Genomic DNA, 23,115 nt, shown 5'->3' on the forward strand with positions numbered 1-23,115 from the left:
GACTCTGGCCTGGCTGGACTGTCATGGAAGACGTACGAATGCAGCTGAAAGCAGCAGCAACACTGATAATGACAGCATTGTTGTTGATATAAAAGTGAAGTGAAGTAAAATGCTCAGCTGCTGTCCTCCTCCTCACTACACACACACTCACACACACACACAATCCTCCTTAATGTAAGAGACACAAATGGAGGATTTGCATGAAATGCATCATCATGATCTTGAAGTCACAGGTTTACTCATTTATACATTAACGTTCTTCCTCTTAGAAGAATTGGTCTTAGAGTGAAATGAACAAAACACTAACGTGTCTCTGTGATTAACTGAACTGAACATGTTCAATCAACAATCATCTAAAATGAGCCTCACACGATAAAGTCACAGTTTCTGTGTTCAGAAGGTGTTAGTTACATTTCTAGAACATAGGCTGTGTATTGGGACTATGATGTGTGAATTACAGTGTATATTGGGACTATGATGTGTGTATTACAGTGTGTATTGGGGCTGTGATGTGTGTATTGGGACTGTGATGTCTATTAGTTTGTTGGTTTGAGGAACAGTCAGAATCACATTTATCACATTTTTCTACCTGTGGGTTTTTCCAGTGTTTCCTGGAGCACAGAAACAGGGTTTATGTATATTTTCATTGCTGATCATTAGTTTAGGCCACGCCCACTTTAGGGTTATACCCAGGTACATTTGATTCAGTCATGTGAGCAAGAGGGTGTTTTTTTTTTTTTTTCATATCAGGATGAATTTGCATAAACACATTTCAGCTGTTTTTATAGTTTCATGAATCCTTCACAAAAACAAACAGCTGCTGCCCCCTACAGGTGCAGATACAAAATATTATAATGTTCTTGCTGTCAGCAAAAAAAAAAAAACCTTTCACATGGACCAACAATGTAAATAAAGAAAGTAGGAATTCAGAATTGGAGCATTTTTATCAGCATGGTTTAAAAGAGAGAAAACCCTAAGACACAGTATCAGCAGTAACATAGTAAATCATTTGGTTTAACCAAATTATCTACTTCCATAGTTCTTAATCTGTTGATTTAATTAACTTTTTTCCATTCATTTTCTCAAAGCAGCTTTAAAAAAAAGAAAAGAAATGTACAATAAAAAATAAAAAATTTACATTTTTTCTATCATTTTTTGTAACAGACAATGAGCCTTTCATGTGTCTGTAGTAAGTCTGTGTTTTTGTAATGATGTCTAAGAGGAAGTATCACTGTGTGTCACGGGCGCAGTAATAAACTGCAGTGTCTTCTGTCCTCATGTTGTTCATCTGCAGATACACCTGCTTCTTACTGTTGTCTCTGGAGATGGTGAAGCGGCCCTGAACAGCGCTGGAGTAAAACTTCCTATCACTATCACCCTCAATAATTGCAACCCATTCCAGTCCTTTTCCAGGCGCCTGTCTGATCCAAGCCATCCAGTAGCTACTAATGTCTAATCCAGATGCTGTGCAGATTAGTTTATGAGATTGATCAGGTTTGATGATCACTGGATCAGACTCGATCAGTGTCTGACTGCAGGAATCTGAAATAGAAGAATATTCAAAGGTAGGATTTAACATTAAAAATGAATGAATGAAAAATATTTGAATCAATTTACAAATAATACTAACATTGAATGAAGATTACTAGAGTAAAGTAACACAAAACTCTGCCTAGTCCCATCTCAAAGAATTAAAGTGATTCCTGCTGCTGTAAATGAACACAAACTGCTGCTATGTTGTTGGGCTGAATGTTTCAGCATAAATGGTTCAAACACAGGATTTGGTTTGCATGACACACCCACTAGAGATATAAAAACATCCACAGAGGAACAGACGAGAGGAGAAAAAGCTTCCTGTAAATCTCTGGGTGTGTTTCATGCTGTCAGCTTCATCACTGCTCTTTACTCATTAGATCTCATGTCTTCTTTTGAAGCTGAATGTGCAGTAAAAGATGGTCTTGTTCACACAGACGGCTCTCACAAGGCATCAAACAACAGTAACTTGGTCCTGAATTGACAATAATTTCTAATTTCTGCTAAAAGATGTGTGGGTTTATAAATTCAACTTTCAACAAGATTTTATATTTGGAATGTTGTCTTTGGAGTTGTAAACATGTTTTCTCACAATATTTATGCTATAATTGATTTAAAATTGTGAGCTACATCATTGAACTTCCCCCTGAAAATGTGGGTTTGTTATGTGTTAGTGACAGATGACCGAGGGGATATTTTTTATCAATAAATGAACTCAATGAGTAATACTATGGTAATACAGATGTGTTTTTGTAGTACTGTGTGTTGTACCATGAAAGGTTTAGCTCCGTTTCATGCAGAAGGAGATGTTCAACACCTAGAACCCGAGGCAGAGCTAATGTTAGAGGCAGAGGTTGTAACGTTGCTGCCGATAACATGGAAACAGAAGACTTGGAGCATGTACGCATGTTTCAGGCACAAAGACTTGCAGTTACGCAAGTAAGTGTATTGAGTAATTTCATTTTCTGAACTTTAATTGATAGAAAGCCGTATTCTGTTAGTACTACGTTTTTCTTGCCTTATCGTAAGCCTTTCTTCACTTTCTTTCTTTGTTTTTATCCTCCATGTCAATGTTAAAACCGCTTTCTGCTAATGTCACACATGCGCATTGAACACTCTCTCCACCCATATTGACAAGACACACCTCTTTCTGCTCATTGACTACACGTTAGTTTTGTTTTTGTTTTGTTTGGTGGTCCAACGCAGTTTTCTGAAGCATTTCTCAAACAACAGAGACCACACCTTTAACTGAACTGAACATGTTCAATCAACAATCGTCTAAAATGAGCCTCACACAATAAAGTTGCAGTTGCTGTGTTCAGAAGGTGTTAGTTACATTTTAGTACAAAGGCTGCGTATATTCAGACTGGGATGTGTGTATTACAGTGTGTATTGGGACGGATGTGTTTATTACAGTGTGTAGTCGGACCGGGATGTGTGTATTACAGTGTGTATTGGGACGGATGTGTGTATTACAGTGTGTATTGGGACGGATGTGTTTATTACAGTGTGTAGTCGGACCGGGATGTGTGTATTACAGAGTGTATTGGGACGGATGTGTTTATTACAGTGTGTAGTCGGACCGGGATGTGTGTATTACAGTGTGTATTGGGACGGATGTGTGTATTACAGTGTGTAGTCGGACCGGGATGTGTGTATTACATTGTGTATTGGGACTGGAATGTGTGTATTACAGTGTGTATTGGGACTGGGATGTGTGTATTACAGTGTGTACTGGGACTGGGATGTGTGTATTACAGTGTGTACTGGGACTGGGATGTGTGTATTATAGTGTGTATTGGGACTGGGATGTGTGTATTACAGTGTGTACTGGGACTGGGATGTGTGTATTACAGTGTGTACTGGGACTGGGATGTGTGTATTACAGTGTGTACTGGGACTGGGATGTGTGTATTATAGTGTGTATTGGGACTGGGATGTGTGTATTACAGTGTGTACTGGGACTGGTATGTTTGTATTACAGTGTGTATTGGGACTGGGATGTGTGTATTACAGTGTGTATTGGGACTGGGATGTGTGTATTACAGTGTGTACTGGGACTGGGATGTGTGTATTACAGTGTGTAGTGGGAATGGGATGTCATCTAGTTTGTTGGTTAGATCAACAGTCAGAAGCACATTAACACAGGATGCTGACAGAGCTGACATTTCTACCTACAGTATGGCGTTTTCCAGTGTTTCCAGGAGCATAGAAACAGAGTTAATCTATATTTTTATTAATAGTTTAGACCACACCCAGTTTAGGGTTATATCCAGGTACATTTATAGATAATTGGAACAGTAAATAGATACAAACTGTGTTCATCTGTGTTAGAATTATAAGTTAAGCAACTTCAGTTAGTTCAGTTACAATGTGTGTCTGGTTTTAGTACAGCTGCTTCCTCAGCTCCAGTCACTGTGGGGTCTCGGGCGCAGTAATAAACCGCAGTGTCCTCTGTCCTCAGACTCTTGGCCTCTAAGTACTGTGTGCTTGCTGAGACGTCTTCTGTTAAAGTGAGCTGGTTCTTCACAGACTCTGCATATGTTGCATCATTACTGCCTGTATCCATCCTGCCAATCCATTCCAGAGCTTTCCCTGGTTTCTGTCTGATCCAGTGTATGTAGTACTCAGTCATATCAAAGCCATTTATCTTACAGGAGATCTTCACAGTTTCTCCAGGTCTTTTTACCACAGCAGGAGTCTGGTCCAGTCTGATCTCATCACTGCTGACACCTAGCAGATAAAACATAACAAAGATCATCATCAACACAGACAAGATATTCTGAGGGAAGAAATAAACAGTACAGAAGTCTCAGGTACCTTTGGTTAACATTATAACAAAGATGTAGTACTGAGTGACCCTCAGCCCCATCATCATGCTCTTTGATTCAGTCGTGTGACACAAACGTCTGGTGAGCAAAAGGTTGTTTTTTTTATAACAGAATGAATTTGCATAAACACACTTCAGCTTTTAGATTTCATGAATTCTTCTCGAAAACAAGCAGCTGCTGCCCCCTACAGGTGCAGATACAAAATATTATAATGTTCTGGCTGTCAGTAAAAAAAACTTTCACATTGACCAATAATGATTTTTTTTTTTGTTCAGCATGGTTTAAATGAGAGAAAACACTCAGATACAGTATCAGCAGTAACATAGTAAATCAATTGGTTTAACCAAATCAATTCATTTGAAAATCAATATTAGTCTCAATGATTATGACACTGAGCTCTTTTTCTAGCTGTTTTTAACATTTGCATCCATATTTCTCAATCTGTGAATTCAATTCAGTTCAATTAATATGTTTAACACATTTAACAAATGACATTGTCTCAAAGCAGCTTCACAAAAGTACAGAAACATTGAATCAAAATATTAAAGTTTAAAATTATTATTTATCTCTAACATTTATCAATAATAAGCAAGACTGAGGCGACGTCGGCAAAGGAAAAACTCTTTGAGATGATATGAGGAAGAAACCTTGAGAGGTTTAGGTAGGAATCCTCATCCTCATTTGGGTGACACTGACAGGAAATAATGTCAATGTAAATAATAACCTTTATACAGTTTGTAGTCAGTTTGTCACATTGTGAAATATAGGAAATAAATATTGTGATTTTGCATTTATTCAGAAATGAATTCAATAACACAATAGCGTAATCCACGTCGCCTTGAAAAAAATGAATATTGTATTCTTTGACTTTGTATTTCCCAGTGTGATGGTGAGAGAACTGTAGAAGCAGTTGTCCATAAAACTAAGAAACAGAGCACAATATTACAATCACTGAGACTGATATTAAACTGTTTTGACTGTGTGTTTATAAGAAGATCTATTCAGAAATGAATAAATTAATCTCCAGATTCATCATTTATTATTAATATTATTATGAGATTACAATTATTGCACACAAATATATCACTACCAACTGCATAATGTGAACAATTTCTAAAAGAATTCTTTCAAATTTGTGTGAATGTTCTGTCCTCACTAAACATGTAACTTCTCTATCCAGTTAGACCAGGGGTCGGCATTTCTGTCTTTTGTCACGCTCTCCTGCCACACATCATATTTCTCACGCAGAAAAACTTTTTGACTATTCATCATATATTTAATGGAGATGTCACGCTTACCTGTCTTCAAAACTTGAGAGCCCTGGTCATGAATACGAAGAGGACTCAATTAGACCTTGAACATTTTATTTGAAAGTAACCTTCAACCCAGCATCTTTTTTGTTAAGCTTTGTTCAAACTGTTCAAAATATTTTTGTTTGCCGGCAGAAATAAAATTTTTCTGTAGCAGTTCATTGATTTCATAAATGCAACACACTACAGTTTTTTCTATACATTCCATAAAGGTAAAAAACGATATATGCAGTGTTATCTTCATTTTATATGTCAAAAGGGTTTTGTGGCTCCCTGTGGGGTTTTTTTTTTCTGTGGGAAACGAGTCCAAATGGCTCTTTGAGTGTTTAAGGTTGCCGACCCCTGAGTTAGACAGACAGTGAACAAGTGAGATGTTGGTTCATGGCTTTTAATCTTTCAGTAGATTTCATGAATCTTTTCTCAGTTAACTTTAACATTTAATATTTTTTCTTGTAGAATTGTATTCAATTACATATTCAAGCATAGCTAACAACATTATTTACTGCCTAAAACATTCAAAAGTAACATTAAATCATCACATTAATCATTAAACATTACATTGTCAGGTGTATCTGGTAACTATGTCTTTAGTTTTAGGTAATGGTTTGTAATCACAAAATCCAAATGACCTTAATTAGCATAAAAAGATAGAAAATCACCCTGAACCCCTCACATCCAGCACACTCACTCTTCGAACTGTTGCCATCTGGTCGACGCTACAGACCCCTGAGCACCAAAACGACTAGACATAGGAACAGTTTCTTCCCTCAGGCAATCCATCTGATGAACACTTAACACACACCTGAACACTTAACACACACAGACAAATTCTATTCTTACATTATTTGCACTTACTTACTTATTTATATTTCAATTTGCACATCTATATTTTGATTTGCACATTTTCCCACTGTACAGTAAATACAACTGCCTTTTTTATTCACTGTAAATACAACTGCCTTTATAATCCACTGTAAATACAACTGCCTTTATTATCCCACTGTAAATACAACTGCCTTTATTATCCCACTGTACATACAAGTGCCTTTATAATCCACTGTACATACAACTGCATTTATTATATACTGTATGTGTTCATGTCCTATCAATGCCATTCTATTTACACTGTGGAGCTCCTGTACTAGAACCAATTCCTCATATGTGAAAACATACTTGGCAATGAAGACCTTTCTGATTCTGATAACAAAAGACCGCTAGCATACGACACTACCTAATGCTAACTCTTTGCACTTTACATTTGTTTTTAGCAATGTTTGCATCTCTAGATTAATGAATTTACTGTCAAACATCTTTAACCTGATAAACTTTATATTTATATAACAAATAATAGCAGCATACAGCCTTATGCGGGTCACAACTTCACTGTACGAGCCGGTCTTCAGCCATGACACTTAACAATGAACTCAACACTTGAAATACGGAAGTTACCATCCCAATCCACGTCACAAGATGGCACTTAAAGTTCAACATATAAACAAAATCATCTATTTACAATTAACAATTAAACTGAACCATTACAGTGAATATTATCCTTCATAAATAATAAGTATCAGATCAGCTGTTAACAGCACTGTTTTTATGCATGTAAAGTAATAGTGATGACAGTGGAGTTGATAGTGGACTTCAGGAGAAACCCCCCTGCTCTTCCCCCACTAACCATCATGGACAGCATTGTCACAGCAGTGGAGTCATTCAGATTCCTGGGAACCACAATCTCCCAGGACCTAAAGTGGGACATTCACATTGACTCCTTTGTGAAAAAGGCTCAGCTTCCTTCGTCAGCTGAAGAAGTTCAACCTGCCACAGGATTTGCTGAAACAGTTTTACACTGCCATGATCGAATCCATCCTCTGCACCTCAGTAACTGTTTGGTTCAGCTCAGCTACCAAATTCGACCTAAGAAGACTACAGAGGGTAGTCCGGACTGCTGAGCGAATCATTGGCACATCTCTCCCCACTCTTCAAGACCTGTACTCCTCCAGAGTGTGCAAAAGAGCAAAGAAAATCACCCTGGACCCCTCACATCCAGCACACTCCCTCTTTGAACTGTTGCCATCTGGTTGGCGCTACAGAGCCCTGAGCTCCAGAACGACCAGACATAGGAACAGTTTCTTCCCTCAAGAAATCCACCTGATGAACAATTAACACCATGGAACACACAACACATAATATTTGCACTATGTATACCTCAATTTGCACATTTCATACTTGCACTCTGTACATACATGCATACATATTGTCTGTACTGTTTACTTCAACTGCACATTTCACAATTGCACATGTGTACATACAAATTGTATATATTGTATACTTATTTGCATATGCTTATTTAAACTGCACATTTCACACCTGTAAATGTGTACATACAATCTCTTCTATACTGCATATGACATCCTGTTACACTGTGGAGATCATGTCACTAAAACAAATTCCTCACATGTGTAAACATGCCTGGCAATAAAGCTGATTCTGATTCTGAAATACTGTCATTTTCCCAAACCAGAAATCTTAGAGTCTCAATTAAGTAAACAAGGAACACAAATTAATTTTAACATAATAATTATTACGTGTGCTTGAGGATGCTTTTGAACATTGATACGTACAAGATCTAAATCAATCACATGTTTAATCAGGCTTTTGTTTGTATAAAATTACACAATCATTCGTTTCACTCGATCGACTCCAATTGAATTTTACATGAAATCAGGTTTTCCATAATAAAGAGCCTTATTTACTGATCAACACTAAACAGGTCACCACAGACATTTTATGTAACTGAGTTTAATCCGAGTGTCATGATGCTGGATGCAGTCAGAGCAGAATGTGAAAAGAGAGATTGTCTAAATGTGCAGAAGGAAACAGATAGAGATGGAGGAGTTTGTACAGACTGCCCTTTAGTGGCAAAAAGACCTGGTGTCAGATGATACAAACCTAAAATGAGTAAAAGTTTCAAATGTCCTGGCTGTCAATTTTAAAAAAAATTCACATGGACCAGCAATGAAAATAAAGTAAGTAGGAATTCAGTAATGGATCATTTTTATCAGCATGGTTTAAAAGAGAGAAAACACTCAGATACAGTATCAGCAGTAACGTAGTAAATCATTTGGTTTAAATAATCAGTTAATTGGGAAATCAATATTAGTCTCAATGATTATGGCACTGAACTCTTTTTCTCTCTTTGTGAACATCTACTTCAATATTTCTCAATCTGTCAGTTCAACTCAATTTATTTCTGTAATGCATTTAACAATGGACTTTGTCTCAAAGCAGCTTTACACAAGTACAGAAACATAAAAATATTTAAAGTTAACATTTTAGCTAATTCTGGTTTCCCAATGATCAATTAATAAAATTCAATTGGTGAGATGATAAAAAACTTTTTGTGTTTGTTTTTTTTCCTATTCATTGGTACATTACCAAAAATATGTAATCAAATTATACAATGTTCACATTTCACTACATGAGATTCTTATTAATTATTAGATATAGATTGAGGAGTTTTTGGATGGTTTTTGTTCATTCAGGATGAAGAGTTAAAGCCTGAGTGCTGAGTGTGAATGGATGTTGTTCTTTATAATAAATGTCTTTTGCAGACACATTTCATTTCAACTGGTTAAAAAAGAGACTATTATTCCTAAGTAAATTTTTAGTTATTTATCTTATTAATGCCAGTGTTGGTGTCTATGCTGAAATATTTGTAATATGGGGATTAGTTACTCAGTAAAATGTAGTTATTATTTAATTAAAGAAGTGAATTGTGATGAGGTTTTTGTGCAGCACTGCAGCTTGTTGTGTCACTGTGTGTTACACGAGCGCAGTAATACACAGCTGTGTCTTCAGTCTGCATGTTCTGTCCCCGTAAGGTCACAGAGTTACTGGAAGTGTCTCGAGAGACCACAAACTTGTCTTTAAGTGAATCTTTCTTATAAATGCTCCCTTCATAATAAATTATGTTGATCCATTCTAAAGCTTTTCCTGCAGGTTGTCGAATCCAAGCTGTTGCTCGGTGGCTGCTGCCATCAGTGATAGAAGCTCCAGACACTTTACAGGTGATGGTTAAAGTCTCTCCTGGCTTTATAAGCAGTGAGTCTGGCTGGATGAGCTCAGTAGCACAGAACACATCTGTAAAAAGAGAAAAAGAAAAGGTGGACATGTCGAACTGAAAGGATCAGATGAAATAATAAAGCTTCAATGCAAACACTCACAGGGGGCGAGAGCCAGCAGCAGCAGTGGAGCTGAAGCAAACATATTTGTGTTGAAGGAAGACTAATGAGAAGTGTTTCCTCTCTAGATCAGAACGCTGCTAATATTACAAGAGGAGATGCAGATTTGCATAAACATTACAGAGAGGCTGTGTTGAGTTGCAGCTCTGCAGCTGTTAATCACACTCACACCCCGTTTCATCTCCATATCAATTTAATGTGGAAAATAATTCAGCTGGTTGTTATTATTAATAATGATATGAACGTGTTGTGATGTAATTAACACTTCCTGTGAAGGTCAGATTGAAAAGTGATCTATTTCCAGTTCCCTCAAATTAATCGTAATCTCCACCATGATCCATGAAAATGATAATAATTAGATAAACGATCCTTTATGTCGTTATCAGTCATGTGTAGGCTGCACTCTAGACAATTACATTAACACAGAAATGATTCTCATGTCTGCAAATTTCCTGCTTTCTGTTATGAGAAGGTGAATATGAACATGGCTGAAGCTGTTAAAGCCAAACTTACAGTACAGAGGTACAGTTAGACTACGGAGTTCACATATCCAACCCATTCCAGAGCTTTCCCTGGTTTCTGTCTGATCCAGTGCATGTTGTACTCAGTCATAACAAAGCCGTGTATCTTACAGGAGATCTTCACAGTTAAAGTTGAGATATTTAATGCATGAAGTTACTGCTACAAACCTGAAGATAATTATTTTCTAATAATCAATGGCACTGATTACTATGATCACTTTTCCTCTTATACAGCAGCAGTCTGTGAACGGTGACAATTTATTTATTAATTAAAGAAGAATATGGTGAACTCTATTTACGTTTAATGTTACAGTTAATGTTATGGAACTTTTGTGAAATGTATGTATTCAATAATCACTAATTAAAGTCAGACATTTTTCTGTAAATGTTATTTATTTCCCTTTTGGTTCCTCTGTAAGAATATGACTATAAGAGACAGTCTCAGTGTTCATTGTGTCACAGAAATACATAGAAATTGTGGAGTATCTAGCTGTGGCTGAGGATATAAGAATATTTTATTTGTTGAGCTGTAGCGCCACCTGCAGATCTTGTGAAAAAGCCTTGTATATTGAATGCATTTTTCTCTTTTACTGCATCTGGCGGAGGAATTTGTACAGCTGATTAACATGTTTGTACCACTGTGGTTTCTAGCACAGTAATAAACAGCAGAATCCTGGGCACTCAAACCAGTCAGCTGCAGATACACCATGTTTTTGGAGTTGTCTCTGGTAATTTCCAAACGTCCCTCAATGTCTTTGGCGTATATTGTTTTACTTGCATCGTACCAGATAGCCCCAATCCATTCTAGAGCTTTTCCAGCTTTTTGTCTGATCCAGTTCATGCCATAGTCACCAAAGTTAAACCCAGATCCTTTACAGGAAAGACTCAGAGTTTCTCCAGGTTTTTTCACCACTGAACCAGTGGGAATAGACTCAAGACCCTGACACTGAATACCTGATACAGAAAAAAGAAAACATTAAAGTAAGTAAAATAAAAAAATAATGTCTAATATATTGGGGATTCGGCATGAGAACTCACCTATGAAGCTGATTACTAGCAGGAATAAGGAGAGTGGGATCTTCATGGTGAGTGTTGATGAGACTCGATCTCTCCACTCAGCTCAGCTGCACATAAATACTGCATGGACACACAGCTGTCTGGATTTGCATCATGACGTCATGATAGAAAACATGTGGGAGTCATGATGATGTAACAGAGGGGAACTGCAACTAATCCTTCAACCTACATTATCATAAGTTCTTGTTAGTGATATGATCATTACAGTGTTTATCATGTAAAATCTATATTACAATTATTTCAAAAAAATGAACTAACTTTAATCTCTTTGTTCTCATTTGTGGATTATTTATTTATTTATTTATTCATTCATTCATTTTATCAGTGTTGTGTCTTGTGTCTTGTTATTGTGAACAAAGAATGAGGAGTTTTTGTACAGGGACGTTGTTTATTCCTCTCACTGTGTGAGACGAGCGCAGTAATACACAGCTGTGTCTTCAGTCTGCATGTTCTGTCCTCCAATTGTTATTGTGTTAGTAGAAGTGTCTCTGGAGATGCTGAACTTATTTTTCAGTTTCTCACTGTAACCTGTACTCCCATCACTCAAGATGTATCCAATCCACTCCAGACCTTTTCCTGCAGGTTGTCGAATCCAAGCTGTACGATAGCTCGTAACTGAATATGAAACCTTGCACTGGATGGAGAGACTCTGGCCTGGCTGGACTGTCATGGAAGCAGGCTGAGTCAGTTCCTCACCATGCACATCTGTGGAGGAAAACACATGGTGATATCTCACACAATATATGCTGCACCTTTATTCTTCATCTAGTAAATGAATGAATTTGATAAAGCACTCACAAGAAGCAGCTGCCAGCAGGAGCAGTAGAGATGTAGAGAACATGGTGTGTGTTGTTTGGACTGGAGTCTTCTCTGTTCTCCAAAGTTTAACAGACACCATCACATCATATAAATAGAGTGAGATCCAGCTCTGACACTTGGATTTGTTTATCTGCTGATGATGGGAGGAGAATGTATCTGAAATGTATTTAAATCATGAGGAGGAGATTCATCTGATGGAGAATGTGTCCTTTTTGAACTGTGTGTATTTACAGTACGAATGATAAGTAGTTCATGCTAATAAGCGTGTTATACAAGTTATAAAATACTTGTCTGTGTGATGTAATGGTCATGTTAAATAGAAAGTACACAGTATTGAATTCTATAGTAATTCAAATTCTTTAAAAATGACCTTATAACACTTTCCAGATTGATGGACAGATTCTCTAAGATAACTGCTGACGTCCTTCATTCTTGCTGTTATTTTAACACACACCTGAATGCTCCAGAAAAGGAAACTGACAAAACTTCTGTTTTTTTACAGTATAGAGATATTATAAGTCACATTTGCTAGTGATCAATTATTCAATGGCATTTTATTAGCATCACCTGGCTTCTCCATATTAGCTTCATTTTTGTTAAATAAATAAGGAAATGGTTTAAAATGCCATGTGTTCTTGTTCATCTGAGATTTTATTATCTAATTTGAAGACCAGCTAAAGACTAGTTTTATTATTTTATACTACTTTTTATTATATCTTAAATATATATGAGTTAAACCCAAAATTCAAGAGGGTGCACTTTCTTTTTCACATGACTGCAAATATGTTGAGAAGTAAATTAATAATCTTTTATCAGTATAAATGTCCAGACAATGTTCACAACAGTCCAGTAAAAAATTATTTCACCTCCAAGAATCTGGAAATGTGGGTTTGTCATGTGTCTGTAGTAAGTCTGTGTTTTTGTACTGATGTCTAAGGGGAAGTATCACTGTGTGGTTCACGGGCGCAGTAATAAACTGCAGTGTCTTCTGTCCTCATGCTGTTCATCTGCAGATACACCTGCTTCTTACTGTCGTCTCTGGAGATGGTGAAGCGGCCCTTAACAGCGCTGGAGTAATATATGTAACTACTGCTACTGTAGATGCTTGCAAGCCATTCCAGCCCTTTTCCAGGCGCCTGTCTGATCCAAGCCAAGTAATAGCCACTAATGTCTAATCCAGAGGCTGTGCAGGTCAGTTTATGAGACTGATCAGGTTTGATGATCACTGGATCAGACTCGATCAGTGTCTGACTGCAGGAATCTGCAAGAACACACAAACATAGGTGTTAAAGTAAAAAAAGAAGAAAAATAGAAAAATGTTAAACCGTGTCTCAATATGAAATAAATAATACTAACAATGAATGAAGATTGTTAGAGTAAAGTAACACAAAACTCTGCCTAGTCCCATCTCAAAGAATTAAAATGATTCCTGCTGCTGTAAATGAACACAAACTGCTGCTATGTTGTTGGGCTGAATGTTTCAGCATAAATGGTTCAAACACAGGATTTGGTTTGCATGACACACCCACTAGAGATATAAAAACATCATGTGTTTCAGACAAAACATTGCTGTGTTGAGTGCAGCTCTGCAGCTGTTAATCACACTCACACCCCGTTTCATCTCCATATCAATTTAATGTGGAAAATAATTCAGCTGTTTGTTATTATTAATAATGATATGAACGTGTTGTGATGTAATTAACACTTTCCTGAACTACATTGAACATTATAATCAAACCGTGTAACCGAACATGACGTTCATTCTGGTATAGGCTGAAACCCTCTAGATTAGGGGTGTCAATCTCATTTTAGTCTGGGGGCCGCATACAGCTTAATCTGATCTCAAGTGGGGCCAGACCAGTAATCTCATAGCAAAATTACATAGAACTATTTATTTAAGTGCATTGTGCATAAAAACTGAACACAGTTATTGTACAATAGTGCAAAACATTTAGTCACAGGTTTGTGGAACTTAAAAACACTGTCCTGCATGTTAACATAAATCAAACTTCAAAATACAGAAATTGTTTAAAATCCAATTTCCAATTCCTGGAAGCAATTCTAAATACATGAATTGACTCCACACACATAAAATCTCAAGTGGCAGCTGTTTTAAAAAGAAAATCTTTGTCATCTTTTATTCTGCACAAGTGCATCAATATCAGGCATTATGTCCTGAGTAGCAGCCAGAATCCCATTTTAGTGCTTATGTGTGAGCTTTGAGTTCAGCTTCTTTTATTAACGTTCATTAGTGAAAAAACTTGCTCATAAAGGTAGGTAGTCCCAAACATGCACAACATTTTTGCATCCAGTGCTTTTAATTTAGGATAGCTTGGCAGGAGATACTGATAAAATGTGTCCAAGCCCACAGAGGCAAATTTATCCTTCAATTTTACATCACACTGCAAATCAATTATTTCACGTTGCATGTCAACGGGCACACCGGAAGCTCTGACTGTGAATGGTGAGCGAAAAACTGCGAATTCTGTCTCGAGTTTGCTAAAGACCTGAAATCAGTTCTCAAACTCCCTCAGCAACCCTGAAAGCTTGTATTTGTACTGTCTCACGTCAGGATTAACGCTTGCTAATGATTATTATTATTATTAATAATTATAACTGCTAGAAGAGATTGTTATAAAGAGGAAGACCTGAGTGCTGAGTGTGAATGGATGATGTTTATAATAAAGGTCTCTGGGGTGCAGCTTCCTGCTGAGGGAAAATTTACAGCTCACGATGACGTGCTTGTGTAAGTTTTTGTACAGCTCTGGAGTCTGTTGTGTCAGTGTGACTCTCGTGCACAGTAATAAACTGCCGTGTCTTCAGCTTTCAGACTTTTCACTTCTAGGTACAGCAAGTTTTTGTTGGTGTCTTTACTGATGGAGAATTGGCCCTGTAGAGACTGAGTGAATATTGTGCCAGTGCCAGTGTCAATGCGCCCGATCCACTCCAGTCCTTGTCCTGGTTTCTGATGGATCCAGTGCATCCTGTAGCTGCCCATTGAGAATCCGGAGACAGTACAGGACAGAGTGACCGACTCTCCAGGTCTCTTCACCACAGACTCAGAGGAAGTCAGGGACTGTCCATAAGAATCTGGAAGAGAAGAATAGAACTCAGTAATGTTATCTTATACTGATTATAATGCTAATAATCTTCACATAAAAAACATAAACTTACATGAAATGAGTAGCAATAAAATACACTGTCCTAAAATCATCCTTCTCTGAGTTCTGCTTCACCCAGGTTTAAAGTGTATGGGAGTGTTATCTCTCACAGAGCTCACTGGAAACTAGAGCAGCCAAGAACATGCTGTTTATACACCACTCTATTTGAATATGGAGCGTCCATGACCACTATGGAGGTGTTCAACCCACAACCACACGCTGCTCACAGGATAGATGAGTGGATGATAAGGTACTATGTAAATCTCTACAACAGAATGTTTCTCTATCAGAAAGGGAACCAAATCGAATCATTTTTAGAAGACACCTCACTTATCTAAGGAACACATTAGGAAACCTAAATGTAGGAATGTTTACGTGGTGATGGTTTATTTCACACAGACGGCTTTCTCCTGCTCCTGTATTGAGAAGGAGTTAAGCTCAGTGACAGAAAGTAAGGAATAAAACACTTGGGAAGGTTTTGTTACAGAAAAATAATCAAGAATGAATCAAAGCAGAGTTTCTGTTATCATCACAACATGAAGTCTTTTATTCATCACCATTTACAATTGTTCTTTTTTCTTATTATATATTTATAGTTATGTTTAATCTTGTGTTAGGGCCAGAAAAACATGTTATTTCCTGTTATCGTGTTCATTATTACAGCTAGAAACAGTCCTTCCCTCAACACTTGTCCGGATACTGATGAAAAAGTACAAACTTTTCTGTCCTGAAGACTTTCTCTTGCTGAAAATAAAGTCACAGCTTTAACCCTGATCTCGCTCTGACACTGGAGACTCCTTCCAACAACACGAAATAAACATTCTCTTTACAGGAATCTTATCAAAAATCTTAACAGAAATCTTATATCTTATCTTATCAAATCATATCAACCACTGCAGAGAGTCTAATCTTCTAATTAAATGTTCTCAAACAATTTATAATTCATTGTATTCCTAATTGTTTGAGAAGTTTTTAAATGCTGTATAAATCTTGTTAGTGAACACCGTTCCACCTGTGGAACACTACCGCTAGGGGCTGAAGCTGCATAATTTCATTGTAACTTTTAAGCATTAAATCCTCTAAAAACACGAAAAAACTTATGTTTCTAGTAAAGTTTATACTCTCAATATTTTTTAAGCCCACGCACAAAGCATAATATGATTCATAGCCGTCATACTCTTAGAAAATTTTTTTTGGAGAAAACTGACCTAGGTGGCGCTAGACCAGTTTTTCCTTACCTTTAGACGCATCCCTTTCTTCACTGGGGTAATATATTCCAAAACAAATATTCCACAAAAATCCACACAGGTCCAAGGAACTGAAATCTGTAAGCCTTTTAATCCAAAACGCTCTGGTCGCGCCGCAAATATTCCGAAAAATTGTAAACAGTAGTGCGCCACCATCATTGTTTCGGCTCTTACTTCTCATTGGGGTATTCAAAAATTCTAAATCTACGTCATATTTATAGCCCAGGGCGTAACGAATCAAACAAGCCCTCACTTAAGCCAATCGGTGCTTGTATTGCAGAGATAGACGGCTGGGAAGCCAATGATGTCATGACATCATTTTTGGGAACCCTCCCTTGACTGACAATTACTCCTTCCAATAGCAATGAAATTGGCCGGGACCTTTACAGCGCTTTAGCCAATAAGGAGACGATTCTAACGGTATGCCACGACCCGCCTCTCTAATGCTGGCTTCTGCGCGAAAATCGTGCGCGATGGGTTTATTGCGCAATCCTCGACCTTTTCACACTCTCACAGCTCAGGGTGTCAGGTTACAGGCCTCTTTACACAACAGAATAGTAGAGAGAGAGGCTGTGCTTGTTTTTGGCCATTTAAACTGAGCATGCAGTCTTTTAATTCAAAGTTATACAGTAAACAAGAAACACATGACCGGATGGACATGTCCGTAGAAAAATAGTTTTATTGAAGCCATTTTTTTTTGGTGAAAGCCAAGACATGTGGCTATGACCCTCAGGTGTTAAATGTTACTTAACATGTTCCAGAGAAATAAGATAAATTAAAAACCTCAGGCGAAAATCAAAATTTTCCATTCTAGCCTCTGTAACTCTGTGTCAGTAAGGCCTAGAATCAATCTTGTATCTTGACACTTGTATCTGAAACTAGAGAATCTCTTCTTTCCAATGAGACCAGGCTCACCCCTGTGTGTTAAAGTATGTGGGAGCTGTACCACTTTTTGTTTTGTATACAATTTCGTCGATCGTTCGTGTGCATGAACAGGATAAAGTGTTTGGAATGTAGGGATTAGTTACTCAGTAAAATGTAGTTATTTATTTAAAGAAGTGAATTGTGATGAGGTTTTTGTGCAGCACTGCAGCTTGTTGTGTCACTGTGTGTTACACGAGCGCAGTAATACACAGCTGTGTCTTCAGTCTGCATGTTCTGTCCTCTCAGTGTCACCGTGCTGCTGGAGGCATCTTTAGAAATACTGAACTTGCTTTTAAGAGACTCTTTATGATTCGTGCTTCCACCCCCCCAAATGTTGTTTATCCATTCCAGAGTTTTCCCTGCAGATTGTCGAATCCAAGCTGTGGCGTAGCTGCTATCAGTAACTGAGTAACCGGATACTTTACAGCTGAGAATTAAAGAATCTCCAGGCTTTAACATCACTGAGGTGTCCTGAGTGAGCTCTACTGCACATTCCAAAATGAAAGTGTGTAGGAAAGTCACACTGTTGTGTGTGTTGTGTTATATGTTTACTGGAAGAATTAAAAAATGTATTAATTAATCTTACATCAGAGTGAATGTCCAGACAATGTTCAGAACAGTCCAGTAAAAGTCAACAAGTGGTAACATGTAAGTCAGAGACACTGTAAACATTTTGGTTCTTTCACCTCCATGAATCTAGAAATGGGGTTTGTCATGTGTCTGTAGTAAGTCTGTGTTTTTGTATTGATGTCTAAGGAGAAGTACCACTGTGTGTGACGGGCGCAGTAATAAACTGCAGTGTCTTCTGTCCTCATGCTGTTCATCTGCAGATACACCTGCATCTTACTGTTGTCTCTGGAGATGGTGAAGCGGCCTTGAACAGCGCTGGAGTAATATATGCTACCACTATCATATCTTATATATGCAACCCATTCCAGTGCTTTTCCAGGTGCCTGTCGGATCCAATGCATGCTGTAGCTACTAAAGGTAAATCCTGAGGCTGTGCAGGTCAGTTTATGAGATTGATCAGGTTTGATGATCGCTGGATCAGACTCGATCAGTGTCTGACTGCAGGAATCTGAAATAGAAGAATATTCTAAGGTAGGAATTGATGTTAAAAAATATTTTTTTTAATTATGTAATAAATAATACTAACATTGAATGAAGATTGCTAGAGTAAAGTAACACAAAACTCTGCCTAGTCCCATCTCAAAGAATTAAAATGATTCCTGCTGCTGTAAATGAACACAAACTGCTGCTATGTTGTTGGGCTGAATGTTTCAGCATAAATGGTTCAAACACAGGATTTGGTTTGCATGACACACCCACTAGAGATATAAAAACATCATGTGTTTCAGACAAAACATTGCTGTGTTGAGTGCAGCTCTGCAGCTGTTAATCACACTCACACCCCATTTCATCTCCATATCAATTTAATGTGGAAAATAGTTCAGCTGTTTGTTATTATTATTATTATTATTATTTCATTTTATTTTATTTTTTATTTTTTTGCTGCAGAAAAACCTCTTATTAATAATGATATGAATGTGTTGGGATGTAATTAAGGCTTTCCTGAACTACACTGAACACTGTAAACAAACAGTGTAACCGAACATGACGTTCATTCTGGTATAGGCTGAAACCCTCTAGAGGCTTTATCTGACGAATCCAGAGAGAAAGAGCTGAGAAGATTCTAGATCAGGTGTTTTTAAATCCTAAAGAAGATTTGTAATCTCTAGTGAGCAGAAGCTTTCTTAATCAAAAGTTTAAAATAATCTGCTTCAAGAAATGGAATCAGGAGTGAAGCAGGTGACTCGTCTTCTGTAAATTGCCCCTCGGTGTGAATGAGTGTGTGAATGTGTAACATGACCAGAATGTACGCTCAGTGTTCCTGGGATGGACTCTGGAGCCTGCACTCTGACCCAATAAAACACTTCCTAATGATGACCGAGAGACTGAATACATTACCCTGATTATTGTCTCGTGACACTGAATGATTATATGATTAGTTACAGTATATATATTCTTACACCTCTAATTCCAGTAGTTTTGTTCTCTATTAATAAGAGCACAGACATTTGTTCTCTTCTGGACTCCTGAACACATAAAACCTGCAGACGCAGACGGGGAAAATGAGCTGCAGTTTATTTACAGAGTCATTTAAAGAACCGGAATATGAACACGTCTGAATCTGAACTTCGGGTGAGCAAGAGGATGTTTTTGTATTATAACAGGGTGAATTTGCATAAACACACTTCAGCTGTTAGATTTCACAGTTTCATGAATCCTTCTTGAAAACAAGCAGCTGCTGCCCCCTACAGGTGATTTTTAATTCCAGGAGTTTGTAGCCTCGACAGACTCTGTGTTTCTAAATTCAGCACTGCAGCTTGTTGTGTCACTGTGTGTTACACGAGCGCAGTAATACACAGCTGTGTCTTCAGTCTGCATGTTCTGTCCTCTCAGTGTCACCGTGCTGCTGGAGGCATCTTTAGAAATACTGAACTTGCTTTTTAGAGACTCTTTATTATCTATAACTCCATCCCCCCAAATGTGGTTTATCCATTCCAGAGTTTTCCCTGCAGGATGTCGGATCCAAGCTGTGGCGTAGCTGTTATCAGTAACTGAGTAACCGGATACTTTACAGCTGAGGATTAAAGAATCTCCAGGCTTTAACATCACTGAGGTGTCCTGAGTGAGCTCTACTGCACATTCCACATCTGAAAAAAAGACATGTCACAATTCCAGTCAAAAATCTATGTACAGTAGGTTATAACTGAGGAATTTACTAGCAGCTCTGAGATCATTAGTGAAGTGAAACTCACAGGATGAAGCTGCCAGCAGCAGCAGAACTGGAAGGAACATCGTATAACTAAAAGCAGTGCTAAACTCTCCAGAGCCCACAGTGACCGTGGCTGATATTTCTCTATATGTAGCTGTAAAGGGAACATTTTACATATTCATTTACATATTGTTATGCTGATCTTCTACAGGTGTCAATAATCACAGTGAAAAATGTTCCTTGGTGGCTCTCGCGCCCTATTGCAGGTTTTTCGCCTACATGACCTACCCAACAAAACGTGGTACAGCTCCCACATACTTTAACACACAGGAGTGAGCCTGGTCTCATTGGAAAGATTCTCTAGTTTCAGATACAAGTGTCAGATTGATTCTAGGCCTTACTGCCACAAAGGTACAGAGGCTAGAATGGAAGGTTTTGATTTCCGCCTGAGTTGTTTACCTGATAAACTGATTAATCTTATTTCTCTGGAACATGTTAGGAACCAAATAACGACTGAGGGTCAGAGCCACATGTCTTGGCTTTCACCAAAAAAAAAAAAACAAGTCAAAAGACTCAAAAATGGCTTCAATAAAAATATTTTTCTACGGACATGTCCGTCCGGTCATGTTTTGCTTGTTTACTTGTTTACTGTATAACTTTGAATTAAAATACTGCATGCTCAGTTTAAAAGGCCTAAAACAAACAGAGACTCTCTGTCTAGAAGTCTGCTGTGAAAAAAGGCCTGTAATCTGACACCCTGAGCTGTGAGAGTGTGAAAAAGTCGAGAATAGCGCAATAAATCCAGTGCGCATCCATTTCTGCGCAGCTGAGGCCTCGGAGACGTGTCATGTTGCATACCGTTGGAATCGTCTCCTTATTGGCTAAAGAGCTGTAAAGGTCCCGGACCATTTCATTGCTATTGGAAGGAGCAATTGTCAGTCAAAGGGAGGGTTCCTACATAGGATGGAGAGACATCATTGGCTTCTCAGCCGTCTATCTCTGCAATACAAGCGCCGATTGGCTCAAGTGAGGGCTTGTTTGATTCGTTAGGCCCTGGACTACAAATCTGACGCAACAGTGTAATTTTTGAAACCTCCAATGAGAAGTTAGAGCCGAAACAACGGATGGTGGCGCACTTCTGTTTCCAGTTTTCGGTCACAAACGGAATATTTGCGAGGCGACCAAAGCGTTTTGGATTAAAAGGCTTACAGATTCCAGTTCCTTGGACCTTTGGGGATTTTTGTGAACCATTTGTTTTGGAAAATATTACCCCAGTGAAGAAAGGGAAGCGTCTAAAGGTAAGGGAACAACTGGTCTAGCGCCGCCTAGTTCAGTTCACCACCAATTTTGTTTCAAATAGTATGACGGCTATAAATCATATTATGCTTTGTGTGTGGGCTTAAAAAATCTTGAGAGTCTAAGCTTTACTAGAAACATAAGTTTAACCGTGTATTTAGAAGATTTAATGCTTAAAAGCTACAACGAACTGTTTCTGGCTCATCCCCTAGTGGTCATTTTGTCTTCCGTGCTGTGGACGGCACGGCGACCCGAAACAGGCTTAACCAGCATGACTGCAGGCTGAACCAGTTCAATACATTTAATACCTGTGAACAACAATCATGCCATTATTCAGGTGCATTCTATCAAACAGGAAAATGTACACAATGATCTGCATCTTTCCAAAATTCTCCACACACTTACCAGATGTAGCTGTTAACAGCAAGAGTAGAAGTGTAGAGAACATGGTTTGATCTGAACCTGAACCCAGACCCTCACTTCTCCTGAGAACACCTCTAATCATTTATGAAGGGGTTTGATTTGCATGACAGTGTTTAGGCTTTCGGAAGACATGAGGCATTTCCTACTAATGTTAAAACAAAGCAATCACAAAAGATTAATTCATATGATGTAGTTGATGAAACAGTGTGGATGATGCAGTCTGGTTTAATAAGATGCTGATATAATGGAGCTGTAATGTCTTAATAAGAATTAGAATGTTGTAGTTAGTGTTTATGACTTTAATGTAAATCCCAGGAGAACATGTTCTCATATTTATGACACACTGTCAGTCCTTTGATCCTCTACATGTTGCTTAGATGCTGTGTGAATAAAGAAAGAGCGACCATCACAGGCCTTAAAGCTTAAAGAACAGCTTAATGTTCAAACATTTCTAATGTGGGTGCAGTTTAAATATACAGGATACAGATAAAGACCAAAGGTTGAGTAAAAATGGAAAATTACTTGCACTACTGTTCTGATGTTTAGAATTTTTCCATCCGTTTTTGTCTGTAATTATTTATTATTTTATTTCAGAATATGTGAAATGTGACAGGAAAATAAAAATGGTTGTGTTGTGGTCTGGGAAATCTTATCAGGGGCAGGTGGAGGAGAATTTGGGGAAGAAAAAAACACCTCAGTGTTAAGAAACCATGCTTGGAAATGATTATATAATGTCTGTGTAATCTGGGTTAGGATACGTTCATGTAAAACTCTTGTGTAATGAGCGAGATCAACAGTCAGTCTGCCTGAAAATTTGTAAAGCCTTACTGTAGGTGTGATTTCCTCACAGAGAGAATGTCAGATATTGATAGCTGTGTATCAGAGTGAAATGTACATGAACCTAATCAATTCCCTTTGTAATCAGATATCGACTGTCAAATTGTCCATGA

General features: G+C 37.8%; 1 protein-coding gene and 5 gene segments (V, D, J or C); all 6 read right to left on the minus strand.

The window, feature by feature from the left end:
• Positions 1-945: 945 nt before the first annotated feature.
• On the minus strand, positions 946-1,691 carry LOC125138794. The segment is given in 2 exon segments: positions 946-1,542; positions 1,631-1,691. Coding segments are annotated over 2 exon segments (366 nt in total).
• A 2,013-nt stretch (positions 1,692-3,704) lies between these two features.
• On the minus strand, positions 3,705-4,475 carry LOC125138358. The segment is given in 2 exon segments: positions 3,705-4,266; positions 4,354-4,475. Coding segments are annotated over 2 exon segments (429 nt in total).
• A 4,939-nt stretch (positions 4,476-9,414) lies between these two features.
• LOC113648392 lies at positions 9,415-10,072 on the minus strand. The segment is given in 2 exon segments: positions 9,415-9,817; positions 9,901-10,072. Coding segments are annotated over 2 exon segments (423 nt in total).
• Positions 10,073-10,325: 253 nt separating this feature from the next.
• On the minus strand, positions 10,326-11,720 carry LOC125138728. The segment is given in 2 exon segments: positions 10,326-11,393; positions 11,478-11,720. Coding segments are annotated over 2 exon segments (552 nt in total).
• Positions 11,721-13,252: 1,532 nt separating this feature from the next.
• Positions 13,253-20,543, minus strand: LOC113645932 (Ig heavy chain Mem5-like). Its single transcript, XM_047801112.1, has 4 exons — positions 20,490-20,543; positions 20,049-20,384; positions 18,824-18,868; positions 13,253-13,596 (listed from the first exon to the last, which is right to left on the minus strand). The coding sequence occupies exons 1-4, from the start codon at positions 20,527-20,529 to the stop codon at positions 13,268-13,270; spliced, it is 750 nt and encodes a 249-aa protein (XP_047657068.1). The 5' UTR covers positions 20,530-20,543; the 3' UTR covers positions 13,253-13,267.
• Positions 14,231-16,322, minus strand: LOC125138814. The segment is given in 2 exon segments: positions 14,231-15,425; positions 15,510-16,322. Coding segments are annotated over 2 exon segments (351 nt in total).
• Positions 20,544-23,115: the final 2,572 nt, after the last annotated feature.

Source organism: Tachysurus fulvidraco, chromosome 15, assembly GCF_022655615.1.
Source record: "Tachysurus fulvidraco isolate hzauxx_2018 chromosome 15, HZAU_PFXX_2.0, whole genome shotgun sequence".
Classification (NCBI taxonomy): domain Eukaryota; kingdom Metazoa; phylum Chordata; class Actinopteri; order Siluriformes; family Bagridae; genus Tachysurus; species Tachysurus fulvidraco.

What these genes read in the sequence shown, in the direction of transcription:
- LOC113645932 (XM_047801112.1), bottom strand. Translation starts at nt 20,529, where the DNA reads ATGTTCCTTCCAGTTCTGCTGCTGCTGGCAGCTTCATCCT. An exon ending in GCTGCTGGCAGCTTCATCCT is followed by an intron (nt 20,385 to 20,489) that starts GTGAGTTTCACT and finishes TCTTTTTTTCAG; the next exon opens with ATGTGGAATGTGCAGTAGAG. An exon ending in CAGTGACACAACAAGCTGCA is followed by an intron (nt 18,869 to 20,048) that starts GTGCTGAATTTA and finishes TTGAGATGGGAC; the next exon opens with TAGGCAGAGTTTTGTGTTAC.